General features: G+C 40.6%; 1 protein-coding gene across 1 annotated transcript in view; it reads right to left on the bottom strand.

The window, feature by feature from the left end:
• LOC130844454 (cGMP-specific 3',5'-cyclic phosphodiesterase-like) overlaps positions 1–15,223 on the bottom strand; it is a 41,094-nt gene extending 25,871 nt beyond the window's left edge. Inside the window, 1 exon segment of the mRNA XM_057720698.1 lies at positions 15,102–15,223. Within this exon segment, the coding sequence (XP_057576681.1) occupies positions 15,102–15,223 (122 nt within the window).
• Between the last annotated feature and the right edge of the window lie 316 nt (positions 15,224–15,539).

Raw genomic sequence — 15,539 nt, forward strand, 5'->3', positions numbered from 1 at the left:
TAATTGGATTCACTTCTGTGTCCTTTTTTTTCTAGAATAAATTATTCTCATGAAGGTCCTTGAGTGTGTCAGGCACTAGGGATACAGGAGTGAGCAAGCCCAGACCTCTCCTCCCCAAACTGAAGCTTATATTGTGTCCAGCAGCTAATTTACACACACACTGAATTTGCTGTCATATGAAGTTATATGTAACTGCATATGAATGAAAAAAGATGGAAAGATGAACATGTCAAATATGAGGGTAATATACCAGATGGGATTCAAGAAACCTGGTTGGTAGCTCTGATGGGGCAAATCACTTCTTTGGCCTGAGATAGGATCTCTGTTTTCCCTTCTTTCTCTTCCTTGAGTCTCTGAGATTTTGAAAAGTATTTACATTAGTGATATTGGAAGGGAAAAAAAAGCACCATTTTATTTAAACCTCGTGAAGCAGGCATGCACAATCCCAGTTTCTAAATTATGAAGCTAAATTAAATGGCTGAACCAAACACATTCTGCAAGCTGGTAACAAAACCTGGAATCAAATCTGGGTCTCCTAATCCAAGTCTTACGGCCTACAAGAACCTAAAAGTTCCCAGAACATCAATGTTTGTCACGAAGACACTTCATAATGTCTAGCTGCATCTGAAAGAGTCAAAGATCAAATTTAAACACACAAGGCATAGAGAAAATAAAATCACCTATAATACACATCCTCTAACTAAATTCTTTCCATCCAGATCATAAAAGGACAGCACACTTAACCACTGAGGTAAAAACACTGCCTCAAGGGATTCAGAGAACAAAGATTCTTAAGGATAGTGTCCTGAAAAAAAATCTGACTGAATCCCATGCCTATGTTTCTCTGAAAGCATAAAATGTTTTACAAACCAAAAATGATTCACTGAAAAGAATATATAATAAATGTATTCAAGAGAAGAATAATTCTCAGGGCTGCTAGATTTAGCAAATAAAAATCCTGGATAATCCAGTTAAAACTCAGTTTCAGGTAAACAATGAATAATTTTTTAATATAAGCAGTATCTAAAATTCAAATTTTACTGGGTGTCCTATATTTTAGCTGGCCACACTAGTCACTCGATATTCTATTTTTCCCAAGTGAAACTGTTGGCAGGTAGACAACAAAGAAAAAAGCAGGTTCTATGCAGCATGCTAATGAGCTCCAGGCTATCAAATCACTAATACTAATTTTATCATTGAAAGAGCACAAAGGATCCTGTGTAAGATAACTGAACCTTTTGAAAGCTCTTGGATTAATAATTTGTGGCATAAAAGTCTTCCTTAAATCAAGCTTTTTCATTTTACTGTCCAAACTATACCATATATTTAATAGAGAAAAAACAAACTGCAATCTACTTATAAAAGGGAGGCTAAGTGCTAAAAACTCTTGGGACTTACAACCACACCCCGAGAAGCTGTGTTTTTCAGCCATAAATCCTAAATTCCAATCTGTATCTTAGCTTTTGCTACCAATGGGATTTGTGACCAGTGGCAAACAATTTTCTTCTTCTGAGTTTCGATTTCATCCTCTGTATAATAGGGGAAATACTGCCTATTCTAACTTCTTCATGAAGCGCAAGGTGCTGACTTTCTTCAGCAGAGTATGAAGTCAAGAATACCAAACTGGCCATCAGGAGAGAACTCTAGTTCCAACTATAAGAATACACAGACGTGAGGCTGAACCAATCACAACTTCTCTGGAGTTCATTTTCTCCAGAGTACAAGTTCTTCATTGTACACACGGTCAGCCATATGAACAGGTCATGAAGCCTGCTTACATGATGAACGGGCCAGTAGGTGATGATGATTAGGTTGGTCAACTCTTGTCATCTCCTTTTGCCCCTCAGCTTCCTCATTTTTAAACAGGCAAAAGACTTCTTCCTCCTTCACTCACCGCACAGGGTTGGTGTGCGCGTCAAGTTAGAAAACGCACGTGGAAGCATTTCAAAATCTCTTCCATATATTGAAGATGTTGCTATCTCCTAGACCCTTAGGATTCATTCCAGTGGAGACGTAGGGCTGGGGTAAGGAGCCATGGCTGTTCACTCCCTCCTCAAGTCCAGCCAAGAGAATCAGAGAAAGTGAGGGAGAAAAAGGTTGTATTCCTGGTGGTACAGGCCCACAGGCTGAGTGGGCCTAAGAGGGTTTGGAAACAGGCTGACTACCTGCATCCTGAGCATCCAGAGTACTTGTCCAAAGCAGATACTGCAGATTGTCACTCATTATAGAATCCCACTGAGTTCTCCCTCTAAAAAGAAGAGTTACATCATAACTCTACATAAGTTACATCCTCGCCATTTGAAGGAAAAGAACAAAATGGATGCACGTTCCACAAAGGTATTCTACCCTCTCCTACAAGCACTGATAACTTAGTGACTCTGCTTTCAGGTATCAGCAAGTCCTTGCTAACTGCCCTGCAATCGAAAGCAGAACAGACCTCTTGAAGTCTTTGAGTTGATTTAACTTTTACAAGGCTGTTAATGAAAGACAACAGGCCCTGGTTAATGAAGGACAACAGGCCCTGGACCCTTGAAAAAAACCCACAGCCAAGGGAAATGCAATAAAAATTAACGCCAAGAATTTATAATCGATGACAAGATCCCGATGTTTAACACCCCATCTAAGTCATTCCTTCTCTCCTCACCGAAATCTGTTTTATTATTCTCCAGTCACTTATTTCCTTCCACATTTTATTACACACAAAATTTCTCACCTCATAAATGAGTTGCGTTATACACCTTTTTAAAATGGGTAAATTCGACGTAGTTTTGTTTTTAAACTTCTACAATATGTCTTAAAATAACTGGAGAAACCCTGGAGGGTGCCAAAATCAATGTTGGGAGTTACTTCACTCAGGTAACATGAATGTGAATACCATCTGTGCTTTCAAACTTACAGGTACCAGAGATGCTGCTCAGGGCTCACGAAGCGATCCTTTCCCTTCCTGAGCAAGTAAAGAACCCAAAAGATTGAAATTAATTAGAGAGCCGGAAATACAGCCACTGGAAGCTGATCAAAACGTGCCATGAGTTATCATAAATGTGACTTGGATTTTAAACCCCGAATCTCTTAAAACAATGAATCCAATCAGAAGTCTACTATCTTAGTATTCTACTTTACTGAAGACGCTTGCAGCTCAAGAGTCCCACCCGTGCAATGATGATTTAATACAAAAATCAGTGTCATGAGGAATAACGTTTAACATATTTTGATTTCAGGAGGCTTCTGTAAAGCCCCAACGGCACTGCACCCTTCAAGACAATGTTCATTGTGGCTGGAGCACCCTACAAAACTAAATGAGTTCATGCACTCAAAAGGCCAGGCGGCCAGGTTCTAGCAGCTGCTGCAGGAAAAGGCTGAGCTTGACATTTCCAGTGTCGGGCATTTGGGATCTTTGGTAATACACAGAGAAATGGAAAGAATAAATTCATTCGTGAATGATAAGAAAAAAGCATGGAAGAAATTCTGGGGGGTAGAAAGCCTAGGAGGTGAATTGTCATTTTTTACAATGGTTGTAACAAAGAGTTATCTCATCAAAATTACACACATGGTAGAAACAAAGTGCTACATATTTCATTCCTACACATCCTGGGTGCTCATATTTTTAAAGAAGATGAAAAGTGTATCATTCTTAAAATGATAGATTCAATTAAGTTAATGATTAAATTTAATGGTACCAAGCTAAGAATATCTTTTTACGGGATATTTAAATAGGTTTAAGTTTTAGATATGAGCTATGCTTCATCTCATATTCTACAAAAATTTTATAAACTGATTAGTAATATCCATTGAAAAAAATGGAATGTCACCAGATGATGGCACATACTCTGTTACGAATGACAACTTCCCCCCTTTTGCAATTTCTAATTTTCACTCAATATTATTACCTATCACAGGGAGGAAAACTACAGTTTATAATTTCTGTTCTAGAAATTTCCCACTAATCTAAACAAGTCATAGCTTCTTCCAAATGCTTACTATCTAGAAGTATTAAATAGAATATGCAAAACTTACTGCATAGTGGGATGCAAATTCTCACATACCATTTCAAACACGTTTAGCAAAAGGGAGACACACACACACACACACACCAACACACATGCACTCGCAACTGTGTACAAAGGGGCTCCACGAAGCAATAACTTTTACTGTGCTCACTCAAAAAGACAGAAATACCTTAAAGTACATATTCAGTATTCCAGATGCCTTGAAAGGGAAAAATAATTTAAATATTTTGTCTAGGTTTTATAGACTATTTCCTGGCATCTAGAAAAGTAAGGAAAAGAAAAATTTACAAAGCAGTGTAAAATTCTGATGTAAACATAATTCTCACGGGTTAAAAATATAGATGAAAAAATTAGATGAAATCTACTTGTAGAGCAACTAGTTTAATGTGTTTCGTACTCTTGCCTAAAATAATGTATCAGAGGATAAAAATTCTTTGAAAATATACTGTACTTAGGGTATTTGTGTTCTAATACTAAAAATACGATGGTAACAGTCTAGTACCCAAGTTTTCAGCCATTCTATTTTAAAATGTCATTGGCGAGGTCCCACTTTTCATACTCTAAAATTATATATGGAAACGAAACCCACTTGGGCAAAGTCTTTAGGCACCTCATTTAGTAACGTGCTTGCACATTAAGAGGCCCTAGGAGAAACTTTAGCCTCTTCCTGAGTTAAATTCCTCACGACATTAAATCTATGAGTCTTTGCTTTGCTTCTGTTAATATTGAATATTGAACTTCAGTAGAGATTGGTGGGTAAGGGCTCTTGGTGGGACAGACTGAGGCTTCAACCCCAGAGCTGCTTCTGAGATAAGACCTCAGGTGCATTATTCACTCTCTATAAAATAGAGATAATGGCATTAACCCTCATAGCGTTCTTCAGAAAATTAAGGGAAATGATGCCTATAAAGTAATAGCATAGAGTCTAGTACACAGTGTTTAATATGTGGTCATTACTGTTTTTAAGTTAACTGAATTTTTTTTTTTCTGGCCACGCCATGCAGCCTGTGGGATCTTAGTTCCCTGACCAAGGATCGAACCCGGGCCATTGGCACTGAAAGCACTGAGTCCTAAACACTGGACCACCAGGAAATTCCCAAGTTAATTGAACATTAACTGAAATATATTTTCAAAATTTATTTTGTAAAAATAAAAACAATTTATTCATGGGTTTCTACAGAATAATGAGATGTTACCCATTTGTTTCTTTTTAAGCTCCTAGTTTAAAAGCACTAATTTCTCTATAGAAACACTTGTGCAAAAAAAAAAACTTGTTTCAATGTTGGTATTTTCTCAAATTAGAACTGAAAAAACATAGACTCCCTAGACCAATAACTACACTTACATATGACATAATTTCCTGAATAATGCACAAAGATTAAGAGCTGAACAGTGTTGTGTTTTGTTTCTTGAGAAAAATCACTGTCTTTCTATTACTACTCAGAATTTAATTTTTAAAAATAAGTTATAGAATTTCGGTGATGAGTTTTTCAAAACATCACAGATATAATAAAACTGTTTGACAACAAATGTGATAAAATATACAACTAATTACTTATGATAAAAACCATAGCAATATTTCATAACAACCATACCTCTAAACTGGAGAATGGTTTTAAATATCAACACTTGATAAAAACAATGCTTTAACACTCTGCTACAGGAGATTTGGGGATTAAAATTGGTCCACTTTAGTTCCCACCCAAGGGGGCTTACTTGGGGGAATTCTATAGGTAGGCTGATATCTGGGCCTCAAGGATGTTACCCTTGAGTAACATTACAGAGATCTGCAGGGTGCCTCAAACAAAACAAAGGAAAAAGTTACAGGCCCTGAATGATCCACAAACACAGTGCACAATCATGTTTTTAAGTCCGCTATTAAAACATGACCCCTTTCTCTTTCTCTCCAGTGCCTTTCTCCATCACTGATGGGAATTAACCACTTAAAACCAGAATTACAAAGAGTACACTAATTTCCTGTCTAAAAAGGGATGGTTGATAACATAGGGAAATGTGATAAAATTATCTGTAGGAAAAACATAAAAATAACTCACATAAAATATAATGTTAGATATTTCTTCTGCTCTTGGATCCTAATTTTACACAGTTTTAGTTGTGTTGTTTGCATAATTGACCTAGATCCACCACTCATACTTGGAAAATACTTAAAGAAGGAAACTATTCAATCTGAGAAGTTGATATTCTGCTCTCCTGGTGAGAATCAAGAATGCTTAGAGCTGAAAGAGATTGTTAAACTCATTTATGAATTTCTCTGTTTTGATTTCTCACCCCCTCCTATCTCCCATTTTAAAGCCAAGATTTATTAACCTGGGCCAGTCACAAAGCTGGGAACACAGGCAGGAGGTCTGGACTCCCATTTCAATTCCCTTTCCAGTACCTTACACAATCCACAAAAGGTTCTGTTCCAACCATTAATAAAAACTCATCTAAAAAATGAGAAGGACACAGTCTATTAAGTCCCTGTTCTGTTGCTCTAATTCCCACTTATCAGAATAAGGGGGTGACTCTCAAAGTTTGCAATTATAATTAAGGCACTGATGATTCTCAGTAAAATAAATAGTAACCTACTGAAAATCAGTCTAAAAAAAGATAAGGAAATATGTATTAGTTCCTTTAAATTCCTTAAGAACACTAGAAGTCAATGCTATTATTCCCATTTTGCAGAGAAAGCAAATAAAGTACCTAAAGGTACTTTTAAGAAAGCGGTAGTTCTGGGGTTGAAGCTTAAATCTATCTTATCTGGGGCCCTTAACCACCATAAATAGAAGTAAATTTTAAAGGGTTCAGAACAGTGGCTCCTAACCAAGTAGTGGTGCCAGCTTTTGGGGGTCATGTGGAAATGTGTGCCACAATAATCGGGGTGCTCCTGACATTTAGTTTCTGGGGCCCAGGGATGTTAAACATCCTGCAACACGCTGAACAGTTTCTCACAACAACAAAAAGTATCACTACCGAATGCCAAACAGCATCCCCTTTAAGAAGCAATGGTTTACTACAATGAAAAAGAATCTGAAAAAGATGAATCACTTCGCTGTAAACCTGAAACTAACACAACACTGTAAATCAACTATACTTCAATTAAAAAAAAAAGGAAAGAAAAAAAAGCAATGGTTTGGATGAATAAAAGATTAACATACTATAACAGGGTATTAAATGAAACAGGGGTGATCTGGGACACCTCCAAGTGATTCCTCCAATAATCTCTACTCTGATGTTACAGTAAGTAGTTCCTTTGCTTCTGGCATGGTTTAGAAACAAATGCTGCCTAAAGTTATTTGATGTTCCCAAGTGTTCTCCAGCTATGAAAACATCTGAGATGCTTACTGGGACCAAATATAAATAAAATGCACAACTGCTTCATATTTTTACATTCAAATTTGACCAAGAGTTGGAAGAGACATGTTTTATAATTTTCCATGCATTCACAATCACATATATGAAAAATGTTCTTTCATGGAAAACCTGCTTACATCTGAAAGAAAACCTAATAAGCAAAATCTATACTGTAAATATGTAAACCAATTTGTTTTGCAGCTTAGATATGGGAAAGACTGGACTAGATTGGCATGTCTCAATCTAAGGTACGAGAAGCTGGGACAGTCCAAAGCAAGTATGTTTTGAAGATCTGTAGTTTTTCTGTGGAAATGCTTCAGTTTTGCGTTTTCACACTAATGACAATTAAAACCTAAAAAAAAAAAAAGTAAAAGACATATACTTTAAATGATTGGGATGACCACCTTATAACCAAATACTATCCTGCAATTTTAGCAGTCAAGTTTATATTTCTGTTTACAATCACACTGCAGCCCAATGGTTCTGGGGTAAAGAGAAAAAAAAGTAGATTTAATATGCTAATATGCTTTCAAGCCAAATAAAACCCCAAAGCTGGTGTACTGTGCTATGGGACTAAAAGTTTCATGACTGTTAAGAGGGCCCCATTGGAAGAAACAATCATCAGGAGGCAACTGCAGCCAATGCAAGCGGACCTCACCAGACCCCCGCAGGGGAATCAGGGCCACAGTCACCCTTACGAGGATGATTTAATGAAGCCTGTCAATTTACATTTGGCTAGAGTTTTATCATTTAATTCATAATTAACTTATACACTTTTTTTGGTATTAGCTGTATAATTGCTATAACTAGGATTAACTTATACCTACTCTTAAGAATTCCACATTTAACTAACATTAAAATAAGAGAAAGTCAGTACTAGGTATGGCAGATCTCTGGAACCTCTGGAGGTGCTGACATCACTTTCTTTTGGGAATTTCTCCTCCCCCACTGACATATCACACTATGGGCGACCTGCCCCAGCAAAGTAGTGAGACACCCCTATTCTTCCTGACACAGTGACAGGTCCAGAGCAGGCAAGTCATGCAAGCAAGGCCAAGTAATCTTGAGATGACTGATATGGATAAGAAGGTACTTCTCAAACATCAGAAGTTTAAGACCCACATAAACTTGCCAAGGAGAAACTTTTCCAGTGCACAAAGAAAGCCTGCCTGAGAATAAAGCCAAAGCTGCATAGGGCCAAAGGGATGGAGGGAAGCAGGGATGGAGGGAGGGAGGGAGAGAGGGAGGGAGGGAGGGAAGGAGAGAAGGAATGAAGGAAGGAAGATTGATTACATAGATATACAGACAAAAAGAATGTTGACAAGATTATTTCATCAGGTGAATTTCACACCCAAACCAAACTCCAGGAATGTCAATTGTCAGTTAATTTTGTATGAGTTTAAGATGAGTTTCTGTCACTTGTGACCAAAAGCTTTTTAACGAAGATACTGGGGATCAATAAGAATGTCTTTCTTACAAGGTAAACATTACTTAAATTTGAGAAACACTGGACATAATCTCCTCTAACTCTACAGTTCAAAGATCCTGTGTGTTTTAATTATTTCATCAGCTTAAAAAATCAGGGTTTTTTCTCTTCTTATAACCTCAGTATCCTTATTCAACAGAAAGTAGAAATGATGACTTTTTAAAAAATAATTATTACCAGGGATTTGAGATCAGATAGGGATCTTTTCTTTCTCAAGTTTAGATATAATAAAATTATTCTGAGAAGACAATTTGCAAAAAGTTAATTTTACTTTACAATTCAGAAATAAGGGAAAGGTCTCAAAGAATACAGAAGCTAACAATGGCACTTAAGACTTTAAAAAGCATGTTCACTACAAACTACAAATGGGGTATGTGTATATATACATCTACGTATACATCCATATACAGAAGGCTTTTTATAAAGCTTTTTAGACTATTCATCAGGATGATTCTTATGAACTTAACACTTAGTTTACCTTACCTGCCTTAAATATTTAGTTGGCAATAAGTAGAAATTCCTACCAGTTAGAGAAAATGAATAAAGCACTCACACCATGAAAAAAAATATGATTCAAAATAAAGTGAGAATACCAAGTCAGTAAATAAGATTACAGAGCTAAATATCAAACGAATGACTCATGTGGAAAGAGTTTCTTCAATTTTTATTCTTAGGTTGTAATTCATAGGCACTTTTTTTTTTTTTTTTTTTTTTTTTACTGAGAATCTGATTTAACAGATATTTCCAAGGCCACATCAATCAGCTGTAACATTGATCAACTGAATCAACATCTGTCCAGCTAAAGTAATCTCATAGGAAGTCCTGCAAAGTCAGTAGCTAGTGTGCAGTCTAAATTCAAAAATTAGTCATTTTTCAACCGTCCACTATCAATCAACTCAGTGATTTATTTAATTGCCCTGAAGCCCTTACCAAAGCAAGAGTTTTTATCCTACAATTAGCCCTGAGAACAAAGAAAAAATCTAACTTAACGCAACAGTTAGGGGTTTAATAAATTGTTAGTTTGAAAAATATTTGAGGGACAAACTAATAAATACCAAGCAGTTTTTTTAAAGACTTTTCTCGTATGAAAGAACTCTTTCCCAAGCATTATTAAAAAGTATTAGGAAGTTCAAGCATGTTTAGGTTAATTCGTGTTTTCAAATCTAGAAGAAGGGAAGCATGCATCTTAGTAAGACATACTCTCTGTAATCAGATAAGGGTGAAGGTACAAACTTTACCCATACAACTTGAAAGCATTTTCATATATTTTAAAAGAAATCGTATCAGAAACCAGACTCAAGTCATTTCTTCAGGTGGAACTATTTAGAAAGGAAATTTGGTTGCACAACATAATCAAAATGCTAAACACTGCTCATCTTTAGGTACTGAAAACAATATTAAGAAAATACTGGCCATCTCTATAGATCTTCAGATCAAAAACAAAAAAAAGCTACTGAATTGTACTACAAGCCTATTTAAGTGTTACACTAAGCAAATAGATTTGAATGACTAATTGCCACTGATTAGTTCTGCCACAGTTTTAGGAATCATGATCTTGTATTGGGGGCTTTCAAAATGGAACTGAATATGAAACCCTGAGAACACTGGTGATAGAAGAGCAATGAGAAACATTTCAGGGGCTCCTATGGATTCTTCCAGATTCAATCCTATGCAAATTCAATCCACATGAGTATTTTTAGGGCACTAAAAGGTGTCTTAGAGCTGGCTATAAGGACCCTGGTCATAAGCAATACACGGATAAAAGGACATTATTACACCAGAATTACCATAATGAAAATAGAAATAATATCAAAGCCAGACTGAGTCAATGCCCACAGGACTTTATTATCTTCAGTATTAGTGACTGCTTAACAAAATATGCTTAGCAACTCGTTTGAAAATTGTGAAAAGTTTATATTCCTATATGATCACAGAAACAATCATTTTTAAGATCGAATAGCAAGATTTATTTTACACCCATCATCTGACTTTAAGATAAATATCATGCAAATAAAAGGTTATAGCTTTTAGAGACACACACACAGAGAGAGACAGACACAGGAAGGAAGGAAGGAAGGAAGGAAGAAAGAGAGAGAGAGAGAGAAGGAGAGATAGAGAGGAAGAGAGAGAGAAAGAGAGAAAGGAAGAAAGGAAGGAAGGAAGAGAAAGAAAAAGAAAGAAAGAGAGAGAGAAAGGAAGGAAGGAAGAAAAAGAGAAAGAGAAAGAAAGAAAGAAAGAAAGAAAGAAAGAAAGAAAGAAAGAAAGAAAGAAAGAAAGAAAGAAAGAAAGAAAAAAGAAAAAGAAAGAAAGAGAAAAAGAAAATCCCAAACACAGGACCTGAAACATCAACTAATTCACCACAGCTTTGCAATGTCAAATAAAAAGTCTATCATAGAAAACTACATGGGAGTGTAAAACTTCTGTTTCTGGACTTTGATCCAAGTAGTCATAAAAAGTTGTCCTCACTTAATATCTCCTATTTCCAGTATATGCCAAATATTCTCAAGCTTTTGCCTAGTGCAAAACAAAGCAATAAAAGTCAATCATATTACCCCTACAATACTAAAGGATCAAAAACATCGCCCACAATCACAGAGCTGATTAGTAACTAATGAAAGATAAATTATTCTAATATGCTGTCAAGAATAACAACAGCTGTTAAAGTGGCATTAGCACCAAAAAGGCTCCATCTGTGAATGTACAAGCATTAAAGCCCTTAATGCACACAGCATCCCAAACCTGCAGGACTGCAAAGTTTTCTATAATAGCGAGGGTGGAAGTTTTCCATAGGTTTTAGTTACTAGTCTCAAGTTAATTTTTATGCCAATAGATTATATTATGAAATGTTCAACTGACACTCTCAAAATTCACTGAAACAGGTTTTGATTGCTAAAAAGCATCTATTTGTGTGCTACAAGCTATAGCTTTTAAGGAAAGATAATTATAGGAAATAATGTAAAATATAGCAGCGATAATTGCTTTCAAGGTCAACCAAAATTCACAGGTGTTTACATGAGAGTTAAGGAGGGCCAGAACCTGCCTTCTATTCAATGACTTACTATTGAGTGCAGACCATTCCGTTTGGGGAGAGAACAGAGAAGCATGCATGAATGTCAAACAACAATTAAATCAAATAAGGTAGAAATAATTCTACCAAGGAGCCTGTTTACAGGCACAGGTGGCCATTCTAAGTGAATGCAAATTTATTTTAAATCTTAAAACACACCAAATGCCTCTACAGAACTATTCTCTTTCAAGGGTTTCCCAAATCACATACAGTGTTCATTTTATACATAGTCTAACAAAAGGGGAAAAAGCAAAGTAATGTGAGCTTTTCGTTAAAAACCAAAAACCAAAAACCACAACAAAAAACAGCTGTAAACAAAGTGTCTCCAATAAGCTTTTACCACAACCATGTGAATCACACTGTGTTCAGCAGGTTGGCATTTTTATAATTTGCTAATGTTCAACCTCTCATTCTGTGTCTCCAGGTCATGCCATCAAATAGAAGCCCAAACTGGAGTTCTGTTCCGTGAAAAATCTCTGGCTACAGACAAGACAGATTATATTCTTCACACTGACTACTTTCAGCGCTTTATCTATAACTCCTAAAATTGAGGGCCTACACTACTCTTGATTATCTTACACTTTCGTTTTTCAACTTGAACTCAACATAAACTCTTCTCCCAAGATTACATACACACACATAGATACCACAGAAAGCGTTTCAGCGTATTGTCCACATCAACTATGATATAAAAACCCTAACTGAAGAGAAAACCTTTAACAAAGTCTCAGATGATCTACATTTTACGCTAAGCAGTGTAATTTTGAGAACTGGGATTTTAATCCTGTGCTATTTGGGAGAAAAAAGTAATGTGAAAAGAAATGTAACAACTCATTCAATTTATTTTCCGGAAAAAAACCAACAAAAAAAAAACAAAAAAAAAACGTTACTCTCAAACTTTTGGCGGGCTCTCAAAGTGAAGTGTTGTTATGTATGAGTTAAAAGCTACCACCAAACAATCCCAAGTTTATGTCTTTAAAGGGAGAGGGGAGAAAAAAAGAAAAAGGATATTTACGCTGAGTTTAAAATAAATAATTTTGTTCTTTCTTAATAATCTGCCTAAAGAACATCCCTCTACACATTTAAAATATCAGCCCCGTTCTCCTGCCCACTCCGCATTATACTATGCGCTATAATTCATTAAGGGCGGAAGGGTGGAAGTATGCAAGGGTGAAAGGAAAACGGGGACAGATGGCCTCGGAGGAGGAGACCTCTCAAAACTGCTGGCTCCCAGCAATCGATAATTCCAGACCTAGATGGTCTTAGTGCCTCACCCCAAACCCGCAGAAAAGTGCCCTTCGAAAGGGAACCACTTTCCATTCAGGATTTATCCCCTGGGTCGCTCCAGATTTAGTATTTTGATAGAAGGCGAAAGCGGGAAGAGGATTTTAAAAGGAAGGCTGAGTAATTAACCAGAGGAGATAAGATCTGTCCTGAAGCCATCGCCTCTGTTAAAACCCCCCAAAAGTGATCAAATCGACACCCACTGAACATTCGTTAGGAGCAACGGAGTTAAAAAGCGTCCCATCTAAGACCTCAGAGTATTACATCTGCAGGAAGGTAGAGGAAGACAGAAATGTCACAGAGCACATTTTCAACGAAGCATCGCCCCGCCGGTGTGACCTGGGTGCAAGCACCCTGCACCCGGCCCCCACCGCGCCCCCGGGGAAAGTGGGGAAAGAGGGGGAGGATGCTTAAGGAAGTACCTTGTTTTGTCTCCAAAAGGCAACATAGCAAACGTGGCGAGTTGGAGATGCAGATGAGGCGGCGTCGGCGGACCCTGGACTCGAGGAGGCGCCGTGGGGGTGGGGGCTGGGGGCCGACCACGTGCCCAGGTGAGGCCAGCGACTCCAAGCCGGCTCCCCTACCGCCCCCGCCGTCGCGCCGCCGCCCGCCGCCGCCCGCTCGCCCCGCGCTGCGCCGCCCCCTGGCGGGGAGCGCCCGGCCGAGTCGCGGCGGTGCACCGGCGGGTGGGAGCCCAGCGTCCAGCCCCAGCCGGCCCCTTCACCATCACCACCCCGCTCGCGTCTCCCTCCCGGAGAGGCGGCCAGCGCCAGCTGCCCGAGGGCCGCTGCCGGGAGCCGGCGACGCCGAGATCCCGGCCCCTCCTTCAAAGGGGTGCGTCTGGAGTCAGCCCCGCGCCGCGCGCAGCGGCCGGCCGGGCTTCGCACCAACTCCCCCGGCTTCGGGGCACCCGGCCGCCGGGCACTCTGCGTTTCGCCCTCCTAGCCCCTCGGCTTCAGCCGCGATTCCTCTCCAAGTCTCCCGCGAGCGTTTCCCACGCGCGCCCCGACTGCCCGCTGAGCAGCCGCCTCCCGAAGGATAGTCTCTCTCTCCTCCCCGCCCTCCGCAGCAGCCGCCCTGGCGCTTGGCTCCGGACCAGGAAGAGCTGGACTTTGGGGTTGTCCCGGGCCGCGGGACCTGTCACCCCCCCCCCCCCCCAGGGTCCGCTCCCCGCCGCGCCTCCGCGCCGTCCTTTGTGTGCGCGCCGCGAACCCCTCCACGGAGCCCGTTCGGCGGCGCCGCCTTGCGCGCAAAAGCGGCCGAGAGGAGGAGCGCGGGACAACCAGGGGACTGGAAGGGGGCAAAAAAACGACAGCACTCACTCTGGGAAGGTTCTGGCATGTTGCTGCCCTTGGGGCTTCTTCGTGGTCTCATGCCCTACCCGGGCTTCCCCGCCCCGCCAGGGCCGGGGCGAAGGGGGACGGGGGAGGAGCGGAGCCACAGGGACCGCATTGGAAATGGTGCTTCCGGAGCGGCAGGGAAGGGGCTCAAAAACTGTTTTTGGTTTCGCTAAGGAGATTTAGGGGAACCAGGAGGCTAGAGCAGGGCTAGAGGAAGGCCCGTGAGCGCAGGCATAGGAAAATAGTCTTGCTCCCAGGGAATACCAGGGCTGCCAGCGTGTTGGGGGGAGGGAGGGAGGGAGAGGGGGGTCCGGCACGTTCATTTTTGGATTTGAACTTTGTGCAAGTTGGATCGAATCCGACGCTTGGGGTTTTCGGCTGTACTCGCCTTAAAGTCGAGGTCTCTACACCGTAACAGGATCACGGCCCTACTTCAAAGGCAAAGGGCCTGAGAGTGGAGACTGTTTAATGGTTAACGAAGGGGAAAATTCAATAAGGGACAGAGATCAGCCCCAGGTTACGCTCCATGCCCCGGCCGGGTCTTCCACGGGACCTCTTCTTACCTGGTGCCTTTCCTAACAAAGTAAGAGAAGGTAAAGTCCCAGTGATCGTCCAGCCACGCTTCGACCGATTCCTGGTCCTACTGCTGCTGCGGCCGCGCGGAGCCGGGGCCAGCCCACTCCATGATCAGCGCGGCGCGTCTCTGCGGCTCCCCCGTGCAGGTTTTCCACCCCAGCTGGGGTCCCTCCCTTGGAGGAGCTGGACTCGGCCTCGAGACTCTCCCCCTTCGCCCCGCTCCAGTCCGGCCGGCTTTCGGCGGCGCTGCTCAGGCACCGGGGCAGCCTCCTGCCGCGCCCCGCCTCTCCCGGTCCTCACCGCTCCCAGGTGTGGCGGGCGGGGCGGGGTGCCGCAGCCCTGCGCTCTCCCTGGGGTCTGGCTGAGACTGGCTCTCGCAGGCTCTCGAGTCCCCAGATTCCGAGGCGCGCGCGGCGGCGACTGGC

This window comes from Hippopotamus amphibius, chromosome 2, assembly GCF_030028045.1.
Source record: "Hippopotamus amphibius kiboko isolate mHipAmp2 chromosome 2, mHipAmp2.hap2, whole genome shotgun sequence".
NCBI lineage: Eukaryota > Metazoa > Chordata > Mammalia > Artiodactyla > Hippopotamidae > Hippopotamus > Hippopotamus amphibius.